This window comes from Lagopus muta, chromosome 7 (genome assembly GCF_023343835.1).
Source record: "Lagopus muta isolate bLagMut1 chromosome 7, bLagMut1 primary, whole genome shotgun sequence".
In the NCBI taxonomy this organism is placed as follows: Eukaryota; Metazoa; Chordata; class Aves; order Galliformes; family Phasianidae; genus Lagopus; species Lagopus muta.
The window spans coordinates 47,444,450-47,467,576 of NC_064439.1; the positions used below are offsets into that span (position 1 = coordinate 47,444,450).

General features: G+C 40.4%; 1 protein-coding gene across 9 annotated transcripts in view; it reads left to right on the forward strand.

Annotated features, from left to right (window-relative positions):
• Positions 1-23,127, forward strand: part of LOC125695811 (dual specificity Calcium/calmodulin-dependent 3',5'-cyclic nucleotide phosphodiesterase 1C-like) — a 305,234-nt gene that overhangs the window by 247,248 nt on the left and 34,859 nt on the right. For all 9 annotated transcript variants that reach the window (XM_048950775.1, XM_048950766.1, XM_048950772.1 and 6 more), the window contains 7 exons: positions 300-428; positions 6,085-6,186; positions 7,420-7,540; positions 10,169-10,250; positions 15,945-16,065; positions 17,245-17,420; positions 19,829-20,125. In XM_048950775.1, the coding sequence (XP_048806732.1) occupies positions 300-428; positions 6,085-6,186; positions 7,420-7,540; positions 10,169-10,250; positions 15,945-16,065; positions 17,245-17,420; positions 19,829-20,125 (1,028 nt within the window). The remainder of the gene's footprint in view (positions 1-299; positions 429-6,084; positions 6,187-7,419; positions 7,541-10,168; positions 10,251-15,944; positions 16,066-17,244; positions 17,421-19,828; positions 20,126-23,127) is intronic.

Consider the following 23,127-nt stretch of genomic DNA (forward strand, 5'->3'; position numbering starts at 1 on the left):
TGATTCAGCCCTAAATTTACATTATATCTCTCAGTTAGAAAGCTCTTAGTATCCTTTTCTGATGTAACATAAGACTAGGTGAGTCTGAGCAGATGAAATGGATTTTGTGGTGAATTTTCATCTTTAGTTTTCTTTTAACGAGTAACAGCAATGAATAAAGTATCACAAGCACTCCCAAAACACTTATATCTGTGCTATAGGAACTAACCTCTGTAGCTGAGCAAAGAAAAGCTTTTGAATATGAGACACTTGAGATAAGGAAGAAACATAACCTTCCTTTGTTTCCTTTCTAATCCTAGGTCAGACTCAGCCATTCTGTATAATGACCGATCTGTGCTTGAAAATCACCATGTTAGTGCAGCATATCGTCTTTTACAAGATGATGAAGAGATGAATATTTTATCTAATCTCTCAAAAGATGACTGGAGGTAAGCATGAACATGGTAGCTGCTTCAGAATATTGCACTGCCACCGCAGACTGTTACTGCTTTGTTTGAATAGCAGTATGCATCAGTGTGTATTGTGCATTAGCATTTCTGCTGCTAAGAGAGAAACAAAAGAAAAAAAAAGCTCTATAAAGTGTTGACTTGCATATTTCTGTATTTGGTTCTCACCTCAGATAGTAGTCAGACTAGGAATTTGCTGCAATGGATAATAATATACAGTTTGACTCCCATGTAATTTCAGCATCTCACGGAAACACCTTTTGTAGACATCTGTTTGTAAATGAGTGAAGAGGTAGGTTGCTGTTGCTGTTTGTTCATGCAAAATCATCAAGATATCCTTCATCTGTTTTGATGCTCCTTGCCTGGAAATTACATATGGGATGGAATGCAAATAAGAATCAAGTCCAAGGACCGTAAATCAGTGTACCATATAAGCCAAAGTGATATAAGAAGCTATAATTTAAATTAAGCTCTGCAACAAAGGATTTATGTGTCAAAATTAGACTGCAACTTGTTTTCTAATAGCAGACAATTCAAACTAATGAGGGCTTTTTTTTTTCTGTAGTGGATTTTGAACTCCAAGAAGTAGTACCTTAAAAGTAACCCTGTCTGCCAGACAGAAAGAAACCCTGGTCCACAGTCTTTCTCATAGGACTTGTAGGATCTTATATGCAGCACAGTGCTTCCCCCATGCACCTAAATTTGCTACAGTAATGAGCTGTCAGTTCATCTTACAGGAAATTAGCTTTGGTCTAGGGATTGGCTTCTAGTATGCTGGCCAATGACTGTGCTTCGTAATGTCTTTCACCTGCATTTCCTGTTTGTTTGACTTGTGGACAGTGATGTAATCCTGTAGCTGAACAGTGGAAGTACAATTTAGGAACTTAAACAGCTGGTTTCAATCAGTGTGAGTGTTGTGGAGCAGCAGCTTGAGAAATTCTGCCTGCCCATATAGTCTTAGCATGGACAAGAAATGTGAACTGCATTGAGATGTTAAAAATCTATTTATCTATTTGTTTACTTATTTTAGCTACGATTGGTAATGCCTTGTACAGTATTGGCAGCAAATTGCTGCTTGCCTTTGTGTTGGTAGGGGAAACACAAGGAACTATCTGATTAGAAGGGGCAGCCCTAGAGCCACTGTTCATAAGGATCAGTGGAGCAGCTGCTTGAGAATGCTTCACTGCAGGAATGCTGTCTTCAGGAAAGCAGTCTGCTTTGAGGCTTTACACTGTTTGTGGTTGGATGAAAACTAAGTTCAGATGTTTCTTGTTAATTCCCTTGTGTCAAAATGTGTGTTCTGTTGAGGTATATGTTTAGACTGAAGGTTTCAAAGATTATCACTTCTCCTTTTTATGAATTATTGTGTCTGCCTGAATAAAAATATTGAGCTGTTTAGATTGCTTAGTTTTCCTGTCTAAGTAGGGCTGTATTATTTTGTAACTGCTGATCCAGCAGCAGCTGCAGGATAAAAATCATTATTTTAATGTGCTGTAATGCCAAAATGCGATTCTCATGTGTCTTTGCTTTTGACTACTGGTTTGAAATCCCATAGGCAAACATTTGGAAGGCACTGGAAGTATCAGCTAACTTCATAAGGATCTCAGATGCTGAGAAAAAAAACAAACACACAGTTTCTCAGACTGGTACTCAGAAATAGGACTTTCAGTATCAGTAGGACTGAAAGCATTGAAAGTACGCTTTGGAGAACTGTTAAAACATGTCCAGATCTAATATTATTTTCGTAGACGTACTTCACTAATCTCTTTCAGCAAAAAGTCCAAATGCTAGCTCCTGGAAATCAAATTCTTAAGTGCAGTTTTGACCTGAGCTCTCATTTCATTTTGACATTATTAATAAGAGAAGACCTGATGATCAGTTCATCACACAATCCTACATGTATGGAGAAGGTTGAGGGAACTGGGCTTGTTTAGCTTGGAGAAGAGAAGGCTCTGAGGAGACCTCCTTGTGGCCTTCCAGTGCTTGAAGGGAGCAGATAAACAGGAGGGGGAACGGCTGTTTGTGAGGGTGGGTGGTGACAGGACAAGGGGAATGGTTTTAAACTGAGACAGGGGAGGTTTAGGTTGGATAGGAGGAGGAAGTTTTTCACCAGAGGGTGGTGAGGCACTGGAACAGGTTGCCCAAGGAGGCTGTGGATGCCCCATCCCTGCAGGCATTCAAGGCCAGGCTGGATGTGGCTCTGGGCAGCTTGGGCTGCTGGTTGGTGACCCTGCACACAGGAGGGGGTTGGAACTGGATGAGCACTGTGGTCCTTTTCAACACAGGCCATTCTATGATTCTGTGATATATATGTGGATTTCATCAGTTTTGTGTTATTTGGTCATCTAGTTCAGGACTGTATTCACTGGAAAGAAATGCAGATTAGAGCTAGCTGTCACAGCTACAACAGAAATGGGTATAGGTTTTTTAGGAGAAGCTGATGAGACTGAAAGAGATTTTTTTTGGCTACAGTCAAGAAGAAAGATGAATGCTTACTAGGACTTAAACAGTGTTTTGCTCTCCTTGTTAAATATTTGAAAGTGAGTTGCCTCGTTTGATGAATCCCATTTGTGCAAGTCATTAGCAAGTAAATGAAGAAACTGTATGAAAAACAGATCACAATGATTTAAGAAAGCAAACTGCAAAGTGAACAGATGCTTTCCAAGATATGACTAAAGACGTATTTTCTGGCTCTGTAGTTCTTTGCTAATAATTTCCATGTTGTTTATTGAAGTAGAGTATACTTAGTGCAAGCCCTTTACTGTCAAGTACCGGATTAAAAATGCATCTGGAAAATGTTTCACTCCGAAACTGAATCAGAGTGCAGCTTCAGGAAGTGACCTTTCATGCAAAACTGATTGTGTCAGTAAAGCTGCTTGGGCTTTTGTTCCTCAGATAATTTTGAGTCCTCTTCATCAATCAGTGTTATTCCTTTAGAGTCTTTAGAGTCTTTAGAGCAGTGAGAAACCTGGAATGGTTCTAAATGAAGACAACTTTAGTCAGTCTTCTTCTGTATGTAACAGCAGATACATGGCTGCATAATCACAAACTTTTCTTGTAAATTTTTTTTTTCCTCTGTATCCAGGATGGATGCATGCTTATTCTGAATGTTACACCTTTAGTGTGTGTCAGCCATTGAAAATGAAGGTAGCATTTTTCCTTCTTCTATTAATTTTCACAGGAGTAAAGGCTTATACTATGTAAACTGGGTGAAATATCTCACTATAGGATATCTCACCTATTTCTTAGCATAGGGATTAGGTGATGTAAAGCAGTCATTTTCCTGTCCTTTTCCCTCGTATGTATGGAGATGGGAGCCTTTTGCTAGAATGTGGCTCTGAGGTGAACACTAATATGGAGCAAAGATGCATCCAGCAAAATGTCCAATAAAATGACATCATGTTCTCTGAGCCAAAAAAGGTAAAGGCATGCAATAGTTATTCTTAAGAGCAAATACGGATGTTTGCCAAATGGAGATCAGTGCAAGACGTGGAAGTACTTAGGTGTAAAGTCATCCAAAGTCTTGCCTAGCTCAGCAGTCATTAGTACAGAGACTATGCAACTGTGCTTGATGACAGAACTGTGCCAGATACCATGTTTTCATGGGCATCACCTGCAGGACATTTGTGTAGCAGTAATGAAATACAAACTTCACTCCAGGTTTTCCTCTTCTCCAAATTGCTTTTCCTGGTACTGCTCTCTCCACCTAATTGTAGCTTTCCCTAATTCTGCAGGGGCTGGTAAAAGACATGGAAAAGTTATCTTAGAATTTATCCTCAAATGTGATAACTTTGTACTTTTTTCTTAGGGTTAGGTTATAGATGTGAGAATATTGTGTCTACATGGCTCCTGGCTTCTGGCCTTGGGGAAATGTATATCTGCCATGAGATAAAGCATCTGAAAATGTAATGAGGACTATTAAAATCCCCAATTAGTCAGACAAGCAGCACAGCCAGATCTGTAAAACAGATTTTGTGTCCACAAGGGATCTTCAGTTGAGGGGATAGGCAAGAAAACCCATTCCCAGGTCCTTAGTATTCTAATAGTGACCACTTTCACATGGTTGTAGTTTTGTTACCACAAGCTTTTGAGCCTTGTATCAAGATTAACCGTTTAGACCACTTGATTTTAGTGCATATTGCACTGATCCATCGGGCTGCTTGCAAAAGCACTATTTAAAATATTTTCAAATTTCTCTGGAGCACAGAAGTTTCTAACAACGTTGTGGAAAAGTACAGACTTAATAGATGTGTGTGTTCATCAGGCATCTGTTGGTTTTCCCATTAAATTATTACTTTGTTGTTGTACTCTTGGCTGCATTACGTTAAACTTGCATTTCAGCCCACGTTTTCTGTCATCCACATCGGCTTTTGCTCTGTCTCTGGCTTGGAGTACATCGACTTGCTCTCCAGTTCTTGGGATTCCAGTCCTTGTTCCACAAATGTTTTAAGCTGCCATTTGCCAGCACTGTTGCTAAAAGAAGCAGTTTCTCCTCTCCTTTGTATTAACAGAGAGGTTTTTCTTGCTGGGAATGTATCAGACGAGGGAACTGATCAGGACTAAGCTTGTTTCCTACCACCCTATAATTTCCTTGAATGCTGTTGCAAGTGCTTGTACTTGAGGGTGAGGAGGGGGAGGTAGGTTTGCTTGTGGAGAGTGAAGACAACTGATTCAATTTAAATGTGTGTGCAGAACTCTTGAGGGGGCATGTTATGTGACACCCATGGGACTGAGTAGGCACCAAGGTCTTGGGTCTCTAAGCAGTGGGTGGCCTGGGGCTAGAACTTGAGTACAGCCACTAGAGGCAGGAGAGACATACCCAAAATAGACTGTCTCCTTCATGAAGGATTCATGAAAAGAATGGTAACTTTTATTTTTAAATGAAAACTGATCCATTTCTGAATATCCCAAATCCGTAGCTGGTAAGCTAACCTTGGGCTATTCTATTAAGCCACGAGCAGCAGAATTGAAGAAAGAAAAAAGAAATCTATATTGTATGCTAGATCAGAGAGTTCTGATATTTTAAAATTTCTAGGCCATCCACACTATCTTCAAAGGAATTCCTAAGATCCTGAAAAGTTTGTTTAACAAAAATTTGTGCAGGAATAGTTTGAATGAGCAGTGTCAGGGAAGTAGTGCAGGTTCTCAGAACTCTTGAATGTATATATATATATAAAATATTTACTAGGAGATGCTTTTTAACATGCTGTTTTTCAACATGTTATTTTTTCCTTTAATAATAGAGCTAAGCTTTCAGTAAAGGTTTTGACCAGTTTTAGTTAACTGGATAGAAATACAAGTTCAAAAATTCACCTGATTCATGCCGTATCTTTAAACAGTCTGTTTGCTTTATTCCAAGAATGCTTTATAAAGAAATAAATTCAAAAGATTTGTTCTTAAGTGAGAAAGGAAGTGTACTGATACTGATACTTTTCACAAATGAAACTTCATTTGCAGCCCTGCCACTGTTGTGTTTGTAGAAAATCATTCATCTTTCTCCCTCAACCTGAAAGAGTGACATAAGAAATCAGGAATGCTGTTAGTGAATTTGCAGATAACAACAGAAGGTGGAGTGTGTCTGAAGCTGGTTTTTGTGTTTCTTTTTCCTTGCTTCTCTCATCATGATGCCATTCAAAAGGGAGTTCAGGGCTCTGGTGATTGAGATGGTGTTAGCCACCGATATGTCCTGTCACTTCCAGCAAATCAAAGCCATGAAGAATGCTTTGCAGCAGCCAGAAGGGTGAGTCACTTCACAGCAGTGTGCACTGAGGGGCTTCATTTCAGCTTGTGCTTTGCCATTATGTTTAACTTCAAAAGCACCTCTCCAGAGGCCCTCACTCTCCTTGATGTGCACCTCACTTCTGTTTCTGCTGTTGAATTTTGAATGAATTCACTTAGGAGTGGACAAGCACTACCTACACACAAATCTCTGTTCTGTGTTGGTGGACCAAAGCTTGCAAAGGTCACTGTGTTGGGGTAAGCTTCCCTAGTCATTTTCCTTTGTATATGAGGGTAACATCAAGGGCATGATCCAATGAACAAACTCTACCAACTGAGTAGGACTCTGGGATCTACAAAACACAATCAGTGCGTTGTCTTTCTGCAGATGGTACCAGCAGCCACCATAGCAAGGGGCCTGCTCCATAACAAGGGGAAAGACGAAAACGATCTGAGGTGCATCAAAGGAAAGACTGGAAAAGAACAGATGAAGCGTTATGGGGAAGGCCTTTTTTTTCACAGTATGCCAGTAGGAGTTGTAGTATTTTGTCCACAGCCTTCTCCATAAAGTTCTCGTTATGCTATTCTTAGTGATGGTCCTCTCTTTTTTTCACTCCAGACACAGATCTGTCCAGCACCCTCTAGAATTATATCTGTATCAGATCAGAGCGTGGCTCACCACTTGGTCCTCTCTGAAGCTACAGCTCTTCCAGCTATTTCGGGCAGTCAAAAGCTGGTATTAAAAACTGAAATTACTCATCCCAAGCAAACATTATTACTGAGTTCTTGGGCTAGGCTTTCAGGTTATAGTCTTAAGAAATTGCCAGCTTCGCTCCAGTTTCCTAACAGTGAAGCATACTTACTGTGCAAAGTCATCACTGTCCCTGAGAGCAGATCCTGTTTACTGCAGTAAGATGAACTCTCTTCTGACCTGCATAAAATGCAGCACAGATGAAATAGGGAGCATAGTGGCTCTTCAGTCTGATTGTGCAAAGAAGTGAGCCTGGAAAGGAGCTCAACAAAGCTGAGCAAAGTTTCTCTTTATACTTCTTAATGTCTTTGTTACAATAGGAGTGGTGTATGTTGAAGAAATTAGTCAACCTTTCATGGTTGTCAGGTTTTATGAACATGGAAATACTCCATTAATATCCTGACCAAAGACTCTGATGGCCTTATTTCCCTTTTTAAGTGAGATTTTTGTTGTTCTCCACTGCAAGTGCAGGCAATTAACTTGTTTGATCCTTTGGATTTTCAGAATTGACAAGCCGAAAGCCTTATCACTGTTGTTGCATACAGCAGATATCAGTCATCCAGCCAAGGCCTGGGACCTCCACCACCGCTGGACCATGTCTCTGCTAGAGGAGTTCTTCAGACAGGTAAAGATGGAGAATTGCTCTGTGTTTTGGCAGCACAGAGGATCGGGCAAGTAAGAAAATGTGAATGTGTATTTTCTTTCTTCTATGATTTTCTCAAGAACATCCTAAATGATGGATAAAAGGAAGCTGTTTTGTCTGGTACAGTAGTAATGCCTATCAAGTCTCTTGGAAAGGCAGTGTCTGCTACACTGCCTATAGATAGAAATATTACCTGCATAGGAGAAGTTCTAATGTGGCTTGCTAAGCCAGGCTAACTACTTTTATGGAATCAGTATTTCTTTCTAACTTGAAAAAGATAGAATATATGATGTTCTGCTTAGCTAATAAGCCGTAGAAAACACATTTAGGTAGTTACATGTTATAAAGCTGTACCTATATTTTTGGAGTAGACATAAAGAAGTCCATTATCCTTACCAATCTTTAACCAGTTTTTTGAAGGACATCTGCTTTAAAGGCATTATGGGAATCCCTTCTTAATAAGGACCTTGCAAAAATTTACTGTGAAATGAATCCTTAAGTTTGTTTTTCAAAGCAAGAATGGGTTTACTGGGTGGAAGCAGGAAAATCGTGCCTGCATCCATCTCTGTGTTACCACACAGAAGGCTCATGTAAGGAGGGTGATTTTCACATGCATTTTAGGGAAGACTCTGTCACTGGGCATGCGTATTCTCTTACAGCTCAGAAAGATACTAAATCTGATAAAATATACCATTGCTGAGTACCCTAAAAGATTGATGAGGGAATTAAGATTAGCTGGCTGTAAGAACACAAAAAGGCCAGGTTTGGATCTGCTTTACATGTGCAATGAGGCAAAATCATTTTACATTTTCACAAGGACAGTTGAACAACAGATCATGCTTCAATTTTGAATGACAAATGCCTCCATGTCTAGATAAAGCACTGCATAAAACTTGTATTCTAGTTCTAAATTACAATGACGTATTAACTCCCTTTTTGGGAAAAACCTTATGTTTACTATGAAAAGTAGACTTGTTCATTCAAGTTAGTAGATGGGTAAATACATACATCCCTACATGGTAGCAGAAGGGCAACATGCACTCTTCTCTGTGTTTGCGCTGAAAAGTGCCACTAGCCAGAGGGAACTAAGAAAGTAGGCTGGTTTCAGTTTAGGTATTTATTTCTTTATGCTCTTCAAGTGCAGATTCTCTTCCACATTTTTTGTTGTGTGTTCTGAGGCACTTAACCTGAATCAGTATGGGTTTCTAAAGCTCTTGGTTTCCAGTTCTCCAGTCATGTGACACAGGTCTTCCTGCATGGACTATGCCTGTTTGTAGATGTTAATGCTGCTCTTGAATACAATTTTATTGACTGATATTCAGCAGCTGGAATAAAGATCTCATAAAGGAAATATCTTGCATGTTTTACCTAGCAATTTAGCCATCCATGAAGGATCTGCCTGAACAGCTTCAAAATCATGTATGTCTTTGAGCAGTCAGGAAGGCTGTTAGGGGCTCTGGGGTTTGTAAGAGGCACGAGGAGTTAGAGAAAAGTGATGATTAGATAAGAGCTGGTACTGAAAAATGCTTTTCCTGAGAGGTGTGGCAGACATGATAACAGAAGGTTACTTCAAAATATTTCTGTGTTTGGTTTCTGGCTTACCCTGAAATTTGCACATCAGACTCCTAACATAAAGCAGGAGAAAATTGTTGTTTCACCCAAAGCTCTAACCTCTGGCAGAATTTATTCCTTCTGTTTATGTACGTTACAATAATAACAAAGAAAAAACCTATTCAGTGCTTCTTATGCCTACAGTTTTTCCCTAATTTGTTTGCTGGCTATTTTGACTTCCATTTGACATTAGTCAGAATAATGGCATGAAGTTCAGCACAGTTAAAGTGAGTTGCTGATTTAAGGAATTGGTTCTCTGGTACATTTAATAGGCTGTTTAAGTTTGAATGCTCACTGGGGATTACTGCAGCTGTCATCCTATGTATCCTATCAGCCTCAAGCAATTTGTAATAGTGTGACTGAAGCAAGCTTGGTGTTAATATGCAGCTTAAATGACTGGAAGAAATGGGTTTGTAACACTTGATCTTCCACACTGTCTTGTGATGTTAAGAAAGGACTGTCAGTTCTGAGGGGTGGAAGCACGTTTGTACCTTTGTTCTTTAGCTCTTACGTGAAATGTTAACAATATCAGTGTTTCCTTTGGACAAAAAATGTGATCTGTATCTGGCCAGCCATGACCTGTGAATTCCTTATCTGAAAGGCAAAAGGAAAAAAAGCCTCAGCAAGTGCAAATCCTGAAGGATCAATCACGATACTGAGGACTGAGGACGGTGTTCTGCTGAGTTTTCCAGAGAGCTCCAAAGAGAATCATTCTTAAGTACAAAAGGGTGCTTATGTAGTGCTTGGAAGTACCAAGCAGACAGGGAAAGCTATGAGGAAGGATTCACTGGAATGAAAATGCTCGATTCCCACTGTTCTCCTTGGACCACGACTTTTCCAGCCAGACTCAGTTCTCCATAAATTATCTGCGTTTACAAAAACGTGCATGTACAAAACCTACTTCACAAAAGAAAGTAAAATGGGTTGCTTTTACAGCAGTGACCTAAGATATCAAAGTTCAATGCCTTGTTCTAATTTATTCTCTTTTTTTTTCTCCAGGGTGACAAAGAAGCAGAGCTAGGGCTTCCCTTCTCTCCATTGTGTGACCGGAAGTCCACTATGGTTGCTCAGTCTCAAATAGGTATGTCCCTTTTGGTGCATTGTAAGTAGCATCTTAAAAACAAAACTTAGAATCACAGAATCATAGATTCACCAAGGTTGGAAAAGATCTCTAAGATCATCCAGTCCAACCATCCACCTGTTACCAATATTTCCCACTAAATGTCCCTTCATACAACATCTAAACATTCCTTGAACACCTCCAGGGATGGTGACTCCACCACCTCATAGGCAGCCATTCCAGAGCCTGTCCACTGTTTCAGAGAAGAAGTTTTTCCTCCAACCTGAATCTCTCTTGGTGCAACTTGAGGCCACAAAACTTATTTCTCCCTGTGCATGGAGGTTACAGTGATCTCTCACTATTTGAAGCTAGGTTATAGAGAAGAAGTAATAAAGTGCAGTGGTATTTTCTCCAGATCAACAATTCAAAGCTGAGGAGCCATTAAATTTATGGTGGTCTTTCCTTGCAGTAGAGTTACTTCTAATGTATGTGACTGCAGAACTGACTGCAGTGCCCAGTTATGACATTATTCTGTGGTTTTCTGAGCACTGGATATGAGGTGTGCATGGCATTGTGCTGTGAGTTTTCTTAGAGGTTATGGAAACATAACGTCAGTCCTTTTGATGACCTAGGCAAAAACTGTTGTATTTTTCATTTATTTGTTTGTTTGTTTTTTCACTTATTTTCCCCACCCTTTCCCTCTCAGTGCTCAAAGGCAATCAATATTTTGCACGGAAACCATTTTCAACTCCATTCATTCAGAAGCAGAGATCTTTTTACAGACTCACTAATAGTGCTTTCTTTCTCTCTTGCAAAATCACAGGGTTGCAGAATGTCTGAAGTGGGAAGGAGCCATCTAGGTCCAACCTCTGCTCACGCAGAGGAGTGACTTCAAAACCTTCCAGGCATTCTATTCTAGTGCTCCATCACCTGCACAGTTAAAAAGTGCTTTCTGATGTTTTGATCTAACCTTTTGTTTTCCAGTGTGTGCCTCTTGTCCTGGCACTGGGCACCACTGAAATGAGCCTGGTTCTGTCCTCTTTGCACTTTCCCTTCAGATGTTCATAGGCTGTTTTAAGATCTCTCCTGAGTCTTCTCCAGACTGAGTAGTCCCAGCTCATAGCAGTGGTACTCCCATCCCTTGACCATCTTGGTGACCCTGTGTTGGACTCTTTTCCTGTATATCCCCATTTCTCTTGTTATGGGAGGCCCAGAACTGGGCATGATAGCAAGGGCACATTGCTAACTCATGTTCAACTTGGGGTCATCAGGACCTCTCAGTCCTTCTCTGCAGATCTGCTTCTCAACTGAGTGCCTGGAATTGTTCATCCTCCACAGGAAAGATGTGGAGCTTTTGGGAAAAGTCCAGAGGAGGGCCATGAGGAAGACCAGAGGACTGAAACACCTCTCTTATGAAGAAAAATTGAGAGAACTTGTTTTGTTCAGTCTGAAGCAGAAAAGACTCCAGGAAGACCTCATTGTGTCCTTCCAGTGTTTAAAGGGAGATTATAAACAGGAGGGAAATTGTTTACATGTATAAATAGTGATAGGACAAAGGGGAATGGTGTTCAACTAAAGGAGAGAAGATTTAGATCAGATGTCAGGGGTAGGTTTTTGCTCTCAATGAAAACATTGGTGAGGTGCTGGAACATGCTTCCCAGAGAGGTTGTGGATGCCCGTCACTGGAGGCATTCAAGACCAGGCAACCTGATTTATTACTTGATCTAGCAGTTGGAAATTCTGCCTGTGGCAGAGGGGATGGAGCTAGATGATCATTGAGGACCCTTTCAATTCAAGTCATTCTATGATTCTGCTAGGTAGGAGGTGCAGGACTTCATGAGATTCTTGCCAGCTCACCTCTTCAGCCTGTCACGATTCCTCTGATGAGTCAGCCATTCCCTCCAGTTTTGTTTCATCTGTGAATTTACTGAGAGTGCACTCTACCCAAACATCTCCTCCAATTAGTGAAAGAAAAGGAGGATGGGGAAACAGTAAGCCTGATAGCTGGGGAGAAGTAAGAGGAGTTAACTGAAGTAGGCATGTTCTGCTGGCTAGAAGCAAAAAAAGAGACAACTTGAGAAGAAAAGGTGGATTTATGGGTAGATATTTATGCCCACAAAGCTAGTGAAAAATGTTATCTATCCATGACTGGAGAACAGAATGCCAAATGGAAGAAGAAAAGACAGATAATGCTGACTCCCAGCATAAGGGAACTGAGTCCAGAAGCAGAAAGAAAACAAATGTATTCAAGGAAAGCAATCAAGAGAAGAATTTGAAGTACGAAATTTCTCAGCTGTCTCCTGAGCTGGCCAAAGAACAAAACAAATATATCCCCAAGCTTAGGAAAGTACAGGTTCACATCTGTGGCTCAGAGCTGTTTCTTGTTTAAAATTATTTCATTGTTCTCGTTAGGCAGCCACTCCCTTAGTGGACTTCATTCAGATTTTTCTGGCTCTGCAAGCTTAGGCAGTTCATGCAACAATCTGAACTTGAAAAGCCCTGTACAAACCCAAACTGGATGCCAAATTTCTAGAGTGTAGCCCTCTGAAACAGTACCCCAGAAAGGTGTGTATGTGTGTACAGCACAACACAAGCCCTGAGAAGACTTATATTTTGCCAGTGGCTCAGTGGAGGGAAGCAACAGCAAACGTATAGAGCTTCAGTATGAGCTAAAACCCATGCTGAAGATTCCTGTGCAGACTATGCCTGCTGCTATGGGAGATGATGACCTCTCTGTGGTTGGTGTGGAGGAGAAGACACATTTGGACTTATCTTTCACGGTGGTTCTAGCAGCATTAAAATATGTCCCTCACACCTTACCAGGAAGAGCAGCTGTGCTTCCTGCATGTCCCCTTCTGAGCTCTGGTAAGCTCAGTGTGCTTAGAAACCAATTTGCCTTGTCCTCTGCTTCCATGCTTTTTGACTCAGAAGGCCAGGAGAGCCAAGAAACTTCTATACTATGGATGTATTTTGTCAAGCCGCTGCAAAATTAATGATGAATTAAACTGTCAACAGGATAATTGCACTTTATAAAAGCGGCACTCCGTCAGCGTGTAAAGGCAGCCTTATTTAGTTGAATGCTATTTGTCACTGTATTCTTTTGTGTGGTTTTGTGATCCATTGACACCAATAGGCCGTTATCCATAATCCTTGGCTTCTGACATAAAGTTTTCATTTCTCTGTCTGCTGTGTATATTGGCATCATCTGTCTGTAACACCTTTGTGAGATCAGAATGTCTTACATGTTCTGCCTCTCTGCTGAGGCAAGGCTTTCTCAGTTGTAAGGTAGATTCTCAGGGAAATAATCTGATCCTATTCATGTATTTATTTGATCAACAGTCCCAACAGGCTGTTCACTGGGTTAGTAATGACTGCATTTCTTTGCAGAAGCAAGTTCCTTTTGAATTCCAAGTCACGCAGTGAGCAGCCGTGAGTTTCTACAAATGAAACAAATAAACAAACAAACAAAACCATCTATACTTAAATAAAATTGTGCTACTGATATTGCCAGGGACAGAGCATATAAATCCTGTTCTGGTGGCTTGGCTTGTTTGTAGTTGCTGGTTTGCCACTGAAAGTTGACTGCAGATGCCACAAACAGCGGGCTGGCATTTTTATTAACTAAGGGATTTCATAAATGCAGACAGAAGGCTTTCCAGCATGCACTCTTTCCATAAAAATGAAGCCAAAAGTTCCTCAAAATAAAGAATGTCTCCTTCTCTTGTTTCTTTAATTTATGGATCAATTTTTCTGTATTAAAACTAATACATTTTTTAAAACAAATATCAAACAAAGAACCTTAGTTTTAAAATCTACTAATGCTAGTGATCAGTTTATCATCCTTTTTCTTCCTCAATAAAAATACTTTTGGTAAATATGTCTATACCCTACTGAGGTATAGAAATCATGAGAGATTCATGTGCAGGTCAGGCTGCTAACTGGAGTGGGGAAGGCAAACAGATTGCAAAGAAAACCAGGCCAAAACTTGTGCTTCCTGACATGAATATTAGGAGTTAAAGCTTCTCAATCTTTCTCAGACTGTAGAAAGCTTGTCTGATGAGAGATGAAACTCATTTGCAACTGAGAAATGTAAGAACATCTTTTTATTTTTGTCCAGTAGCTGGCAAGAAAGAAAATTACAGCTTCAGAAAACATTGTATGAAGGCTGAGAAGTGTATGTTTCTGGTTTGTTGGTTTCTTTGCTTGTATTGTGATGGGCTTTAGGGAAACAATTCTCCTGCCAGTGTTTGTTGTGGTGGTGTTCTCAAGTGGAATGAATGAATTGCCTGTTATCAACTCCTCAGTATGCAATGGCAATTGATAAGAACATCCTAGTCACTGGGGTACAGAAATATTTACTTCACTCAGTCTTTTGAAGAAGAAAGATGATGGTGAATTGGTCTTAGGCTACACCATTAACAAGTTTTAAATACGGGTTAATTATTTTGAATATAAATCACAGTGTCTTTAGGTAAGAAGAAAGAGAATACTGAAGAGTGGTTTGGGATTATAGTATAAATTACATAATTGCTATTCAGATTGCTCTGGAAGTAATGCCTCCTCTTTTTTTCCATGGAAACCAAAACAGATACAAAGAGCACGATAACCCTATTTGATGGAGTGCATTCTCAGTGACAAAACACTGTTTCTCAACACTGTCACTACCATGAGGTATGCATTTGCAGCAGTGATGAGCTGCTGAAAGAGCCATCATGCTGCATTCACAAAAATCTGTACCAGCAGAGGTGATCCACTGTCACTGTTGCCACTGTGGAAACGCATCACCCACTGCCTCATTGTGGTGACATCCACTGTTTGGTCTCCATAAATGTTCAGTAAGTGTTGATGAATGTCAGTGTGTCATTTTTTTCCATGTGGAAGAAGTCAGTGACACAGCTTTCCTTCATGCACACTTTCATCTCGGGCGCCATCTGCTGCCATCTGTCGCAAGGCAACAGGCTTTAGCAGAATATTGATTGGAAGGTTCACTCCCTTCTGCCATATCACCAACATCTGCTTTTGCTGTTGTGGGCCAATGTAATAAAATAAGAGGCATTACTTTCAGATCAGCCCTCATAATGAAGTCCAGTGATTTGCATTGATGACTTGGATTTGTTTGGTCACTAAGAAGTAAAAAAAATATTGAAGGAGATTAGAAGAGGCATAGAGACAGGCAGACACACGTAAATCAAATTCTCAGTATCCTCTGGGTTCCTGTGACACACTGTTCTCAGTCAGTAAAATTTGCAGTGTTTTTAAAAATAATGTGAAGTTTCCTAGGGTTAACTGCACTCAGTTTCCTGCTGTGGCTTTATACTGCATGCATTTTTTTTAACAACATGAAAGGAAAGGTGATATTTTCCCTTAAGTTTGCACAAGAACATATCAAAGTTATGGAAGCACGTGGTTCGGATGCTCATGTAAGATTGAAGGTTCAGTAATGCATGATTTTTTCTTTAATTTACAAAGCATTAGTATGAAATTCTGAGAACTTGGAAGTAATGTTTTTAATTATGCTAAGTATGAAAATATGATTCATTGTCTGACATTTTAGAAGTATAGAAAAAAATCAAGCAAATCAGGCAAGTGAAATGGAACTAGAAGTATGCTCAACTACCTTGCACTTTTAGAATGAGTTTGTCTGAGATCGCTGATGCAGTGACTTCACATTAATCATTATTTCACCTTCTTGACTGTGCTTGCATTTCTGCTCAGGTTTCATTGATTTCATCGTGGAACCCACTTTTACTGTGCTGACTGATATGACTGAGAAGATTGTGACACCGCTCATAGATGAAGCTTCCCGTTCTGGCATGTCTGGGTTCAGACGTTCCAGGTGAACAACCATATGTCCTCTCCCTTTAGAGCACGTGTTGCTTTTGCATCCAAGTCCCCTGGTGAATGTCATGGTCTGTGTCCACATCCATCCCTCCACAGTGTATGTCTGCCACGTGTTGTAAAGCTTGCTGTCCACATTGCCAGCACAACAGCTCACCTTGTGATGTGACTGTTTTGAAGGGAAACTCAAGCCAAGGTAGGGCAGAGGGAGGCTGGCCATCTTGGAAATGGAGCCAAGCCTCTAGAGGCACTGAATGCAAGTGAGTGTAGCCATGTAGTGCTCTCTCATTCACTAATGCCAAAACAGGAGGTAGGTAGTGTCATTGAGAAGCACTCATTTCTAGGAATATGGAAGTATAAACACGTAATTAAAGAGGATTGGGAAGTATAGGAAGACTTACTTAGAGTTATTCAAATGTGTGAATTATCACCAGAATTCACCTGCGGCTTGGATATAAGGAGTCTTGGCCCATTCATCCCCTTCTGCAGTTGTGGAGAATCTGCTACTTTGGTAATTTCATGAACAAGGCATGTCTTAGGATTCAGGTGGCACATGGTTTGTACTGCTTAGAGTGAAGTCTCCAAATCAGGATTTTTTCCCCAAGCAAATTCTTTATTCTTGGACTGTTACATTCAGGGCAACCACTAATATCTTTCTGTATCAGTTATCTTGCTGTCTTTATTAAAATGTGCACTATGACATGCCTCTCCTTGAAAGAGAACTGCTAGGTCTGTAACTGAAATGAGTGCCTATTTCAACTTTAATGAGGTCATCAAACCCTGGATGGATGCTGGTATACAGCAGTTCTGTGTCTAATGACTCCAACAGGTGAATTTGAGGAGACTCCTCTGACATACTGGATTTCTAGGTTTTTCTGACTCTCCATTTGATGTTTAGGGAGCGGAGATGCACAGCAAAGAACCACTTTGTGTGGTTCTCTTTGTAAGGAAGCATGTCTATCCACCATCAGGGAGAGTCCATTATTTCTAATGCTGGCTCAGATTGTGCTGCTTGCTTTAACATTGATTGCCGTGGGGCTAAAGGGAGGGAGGGAATTGTGGAGGATTCAAGCTTATCTTTCTTTTTCTTTGGGTGTTATCTAGATTTAGAGTAATAATTTCATAGCTGTGTTAGGGTGCACTGATTTCTGTTACGTTTTGTGATCTTGTGTCCCAGTCTGAATAGCATCAGTCCCTCTGAAGTTAAGAGATCAAGTGTCAAGAGCACTGGGTCAGAAGGAAGTGCCTCACTCAACTGCTCCATACTCACTGTGGACTTCAAATGTTTTAAAGCCACCTGGACTGAGGTGGTGCAGCAGAACCGGGAGAAATGGAAAGCACAAGCCACCAAAGGTAACATCCAGGCTTCTTAGTGAAAGAATAAAAATTCTTTTGACCTCTTCTACTTCAAACTCATCTTCAATCAAATTATTCTCCAAGTAAGCACTGCTAGTTTGAAAGAACCTGCTTCTCTAGGTCAACAGCTTACACTGAATTCAGAAAGATAGGAATATTATGACTCATCTGTACCTTACATGCTTCTGTGTGATGTAAGCGTAGATAACAGAGAGGATTTGGACAATAGGAGGACAAAAAGGAATTCTAAGGGAAGCCCCCGAAGGTCATGAGTCAGACTCAGAGCGTGTGCAAAAACAGCAGGATTTTGGGAGACGTGTTATCAATTGTTTACTGTTAAGATTGAAAGAGATAGGAATGATATGTCAGCTGAAAAGGCCATGGTATTCTGGATCCATGTCTGGCTTCATATTTGCAGTGATACCTTGGATGAGAATATAGGAAGTTTGCTGCTTCTGCTCATGATATCACAAATCTGTGCAGGACTGCAGAATATAAAGTCTGCATTGATTGTGAGCTTGGAAGCAGACCAGGCATCCAAAATGTCATACAACTGAAAGTGCCTTAGAGTCATTTAGATGTGTTTGGAGAAAACAAAGTCAGAATTTGATTACATTTATTTCTTCATGAAACTGTGATACAGTGTCTCCTTTGAGCTGAATGCTCGTTACTAAACCCATTATTTAATGGAGCTGTTGTATTTCATATAAATGGAAGGAGTTTGATTGTAATACATTATGCAGTTTGGGCTTTATGACCAATGGAAGACTTGGCTTAGTTCTCTATTTGCCAAAGCAGATCTGTCCTCTCTAATTGAAAAGCCTGTCTAATGGTGCAGGGAAGCTCATGGAGGTGCTAATCCAGCAGTGCTGTAGCAAGCCCTAGTTTCCTGAGCTGAATCTCTTCTCTTGTTTGGGTGCAGAGTGCAGCATTTTGGTTTCTTTTCAGATCCTCAGAATAAAGGGAGCTGAATACCATCAGACTCCCAGAAAGCTGTCTATGTGAGCTGCCGCTGATTTCAAGAGCGATTAGTAAAGCCAGGGAAGCACATATCTAATTTAATTATATTTTCATGTGAGCCGTAATTTATTCATTTAAAAAGTAATTAACTTGAGCTAGCTGCTGACAAGGAAACACAAATTGACATTTCTTACACAGAGAGCTTTCACCTTTCTCTCCTGTAACCCATTGGTACATTGTTCTCAAAACCGCTTCTGGTTCACTCATAAGAAGTACTTGAGGAGACACCATTGGTTTTTTTTTTTTGTGATTTTTGCTCTCTGGCTAAGCTGCTGCTCCTGTAGGGGCCAAAACATCTTCCCTATAGGTGTCAAGATTAATTCCATTGGACTAATTGGACTCTATTCTTTGATTTGCAGGATATGCTTGTCTACTTATCAGCTTACAAAATGTCTCAGAAACCAGGAAATACATCTCTTTGTGATTCCTATCTCAATTAGAGTACAATTGGTTATCCACAACAGGGTGATGGATGGGTGGGCTGTGATATTGCAGACCTAGAAAACCTGTAGGGAGGCAGAATGAGATATACTAGGCAGCACAGTGCAGTCACTTCTGAATGCTTAAAGTCAGTACGGATACAGATATGTCCTGAAGCTCAATAAGGCTCTAAATTGAGTGTGGGCTGAGTTATTCAGTTGCTTTTGCACGTTAATTCTTTTCTGATCATAGAAAAGAGGAGAAAATTACGGAGTTTCTGCCTGCACATAGGTTTTTTAGCTCGAGCACTACATTAAATGATTCTATGATTAAGGGATGTAGTTGTGTTCTGGGACACGTTCCCCTTTTGGGAATGGAAGAGCAGGTACTGATAGTAACGTATTAGTCTGGTAAGAAGGGACAGAGATGTGAAGAAATTATAGCAGTAAGTTTCTACTGAAATGAAGAGATAAGGAAGCTGGAATTGAAAGCAACTTGGATAAGGGGGAAAAATGGATTTTCAAAGAACCAAGACTTTCAAAGTGTTTAGGATTATGTGGTGCAACATAGGGTAAACTAAAGGTGATTTGACTGACTCCTGTATATCAGGAATGAAGATAACCCCTGTACCCCTAAAGACATACTTACAGAGCTAATATCTCTTTTTAATTTACCTCTTAAATTTTCTGAAGAGCTGCATTTTCAGAAGGGAACCTCATATGGTTAAAAATATACATGTACATATGATGTAGGCCAACACAGGGTATTTTTTTTCAGAGTACTTTCTTAAATGTTCTCCTGTGCTCTTTTTCCCTTGTCAAGTCAGTTCCTACACTTATCTAAGTAACACCTGTCTGCACGTTAAAAGCTGAAGTATTTACATGTGTGAATTGTATTTCTTGCAAAATTGACTGATAATCATCATTTCTTTTCATGTTTTGCTTCTCTCTTTGCTGAGGATGCAGAAGAAAAAGCTAAGAAAGAAGCAGAGGAAAGTGTTCATCAGGGAACAGATGAAAAGAAAACAGATGAAAAGGATGAGAAGCCAACTGAAGATGCCACAGCAGCAAAGACGGAGAACAGCAAAGAACCAAATCCTGGGGAAAACAAAAGTTCAGATTCCAGTGAAAATTCCCATGTAAATGGGACTGGGCAAACTGGAGTGACCAGACACGAAGCCTCTCAAGCAAAAAGCGTTCCTAGGACAGATAAGGGAATGGATTCTCATCACACATCAAAGGAAGAGAAACATGTCCAGAATGGTAAGTTCTCTCCTTCCACTGAAAGGTGAATGCCACCCTAAACGTGGCATTTCATCTCAGTAATGGGATGGGAGCAGTTGATGTTGTGACAAAAGTTGTCCTGGGTGCAGAACCTTTTCCTAGAATTCGGCATTGGTACTTCCAAGTATTATTGTTTTGTAAGAGATGGAGCTCATAATGTCTGCTTCACGCTTTTGGCAAAGGGCAATAAGACTCTTCTCATGGAAATGAATCAGCTTGTTTTGATGTACACTTCAAAGCTGAAACAAACTATTGTGGTTCAGTGAACAACTTCACTGATTCACTGGTTAGTCAGAAGAGGAGATGCTGAAGATATAAACACTTTCAAAGGCCAATTTAAGGTATCTTTGAACTGATTCTCAAATGTAAATATGTTTTAGGACTGCAGCTTTTTCCCTTCTCCGCTGCTTTTAAGAGTTATTTTATTTATACTACATTTGTTCTGTTTTATTATGGCAAACATGAGCCTTTTCTTAAAGATTTATTGTCAAAAAACTGTGAGTGAGTTAAAATAATTATATTTTGCACTTAGAAAAGGTGGAAAAAGAACTGAATTGAAAATCGCATACCACATTAAAATAAGTTATTAGACCTAGGAATCACAGAATCACGAAATTGTAGGGGTTGGAAGGAACCTCTGTAGATCATCAACTCCAAATCACCTGCTAAAGCAAGTTCCCTATGGGAAGTCCCATGGGAAGATGTGCAGGTGAGTTCTGAATACCTCCAGACAGGGAGACTCTGCAGCCTCTCTGGGCAGATTGTTCCAGTGCTCTGTCACCCTCAAAGAAAACAAGTTTTTCCTCATGTTTATACTGTGTTCCAGTGTTCATGTTTATGCTATGTTCCAGTTAAGTGCCAGCTGCCCCTTGTCCTGTTGCTGGGCGCTGCTGAAAAGAGCCTGGCCCATCAACTTGCTTCCAGTCCTGTAGGTATTTGTAAACAAGGAGAAAAGGGAGCAGAGGATGCAGGTTTCCCTAGAGGGATGCAAAAGAATCCCCTATAGTTATACACACTCTGGAGGTGACTGACCTTCTGGCTTATGTCATAGGAGGCAGCTAAGGAACATTTGTCACTGTTCTGGTTGGCCTGGCTTATTTCCCAGTTGGTTGCAATGGAGCACTTGAACCCCACTCCCCAAGTCCTTCATTTTAAAGCCTGCTTCACTAGTTTGGCCAGCCTGCTGCCAAACTCTGCCAAACCTGCCTCTTCTAGACAGGTGGATCCCATCCCTCCCTAACAGGTCCTATTCTTCACAGGGAGTCTCATAAAAACCAAACCATAAAAACCTTGAGCTAGCACCAGCCACATAGCCAGCAGTTGATACGTATTACATGCCTATTTCTGGCTTTCCTCTTTTCTCCAACTGGCAAGATTGAAGAAAAGATAATCTGGACAGTAGGACTTTTCACTTGCACTCCCAGGACTTTGTTGTCTTATTTGATTCTGTCCCTGAGAACAGATCAGTTGGCTATTGGCCGTTTCACTGTTATTCCCTCGCCAGCCTTGCTCCTCTAAGTCATTAGCAAGAAATGACAGTACAGCCTCATGTGATTTCTCATCATCTTGGTAACGTCAGCCAGTTCAAAACCAGCAAAACACTGAGATTCTGAAGCATCCTCTTAGGAAAAAATGAGTAATTGTACAGATATTGAAATTCCGGGGCTAAGGCAGTGGACTTAGATGGCAGCTGAGGCAAGAATTCTGTTTGAAGTACTCCTGGTATGACTGGATGCAGGCCTTCCCCAGTGATTCTTTTGTCATTAGATGTTTTTAGATTGGAAGGACTAGATAGATCCAAGTTGTCATGCTGTTACACATGGGATTTTTCTTCCAGCAGTGTTTGTGGGCCCCACAAAGAAACAAGAAGGTTGGCGATGTGAAATCCCAGTTAGACTGCAGCAGATTTTGCTCCTGAAATCCTTTATTTTACAGGCTTCTAACAACATAAGGGCTAAGTATGCTCTGGTGATTTTCACCGTACCTTTTTCTGCAATGTCTCTCTGCTGCAGGTGTCTGAAGTGCTTTGGAAGGAATTATAATGATTTCTGCAAATTAGTGTCTTCCTTAGGGCAAGAAATTCTGCTCTTTAATTTATGGGAGAAGGCCCTAATGAATTACATTCTCTGCAGAATCTTTGGAGACTGATGAAATCTAACATTCATGTATCTGGGTTCATGCAGTTTCCTTTATTTTACATCTGTTAATACCTCGTCATGAGATATCTGCCTTTGCCTTTGTCATCTCTTTCAGAAAGATCATTATGATCATGATCACTGCTCTGCTACTGGCAGTATGGCATGGTAGATATCACAATACCCAGCAGTCTCCTATTCATAAGAAGATATTCAATGAAAGTTAAAAATTGTGTTGTCAGAGGAGCTGGAAGTCTCTCTCACCTCTCACTCCCTGCTCACTTCCCTTGTGCTTTCTCAGAGATGTCAAACTGGGAAATAAAGTGTGTGTGCATGCCCATCATCTTTGCCTGCACGCACTTAGGGTCAAGTCCCTCATTTATGCAGTGGGAATGTAAGAAGCCTTCTGTGCCTTGCTGGGTACATTTTCATTTCATCTTGAATACAGTGTCCTTGTAGAGATCATCTTTTTCAAGCAGACACCTCAGTCCTACCTGGAGTACCTGGAGCTGCTCATATCTCTCTTCAGATTGGACTTTCCAAAGAAGCCCGAATTAATGGCAGTATATAATAAGCTGAGGAAGTTGCTGTCTGTCTCATGTCTTGTTTTCATTTTTTTCTCACCTACACAATGGCCTTAATAAGAAAACCATGGAAGTTTTGGTTCTAAATGAGAACAAAACAGGACATGTTTTTTCCATCTTGCTAAATGTTTTAAGATTTCAAAACCACTTTTCTATTACAGGAATATTAATTAGAGAGGGAGAAACCAATCTTTTGTCATCCAAGAACAACAGTTGTTCCAGTGGTTAGGGCACAGTTTAGAAGAGGCGGGCCTCGTTTCTC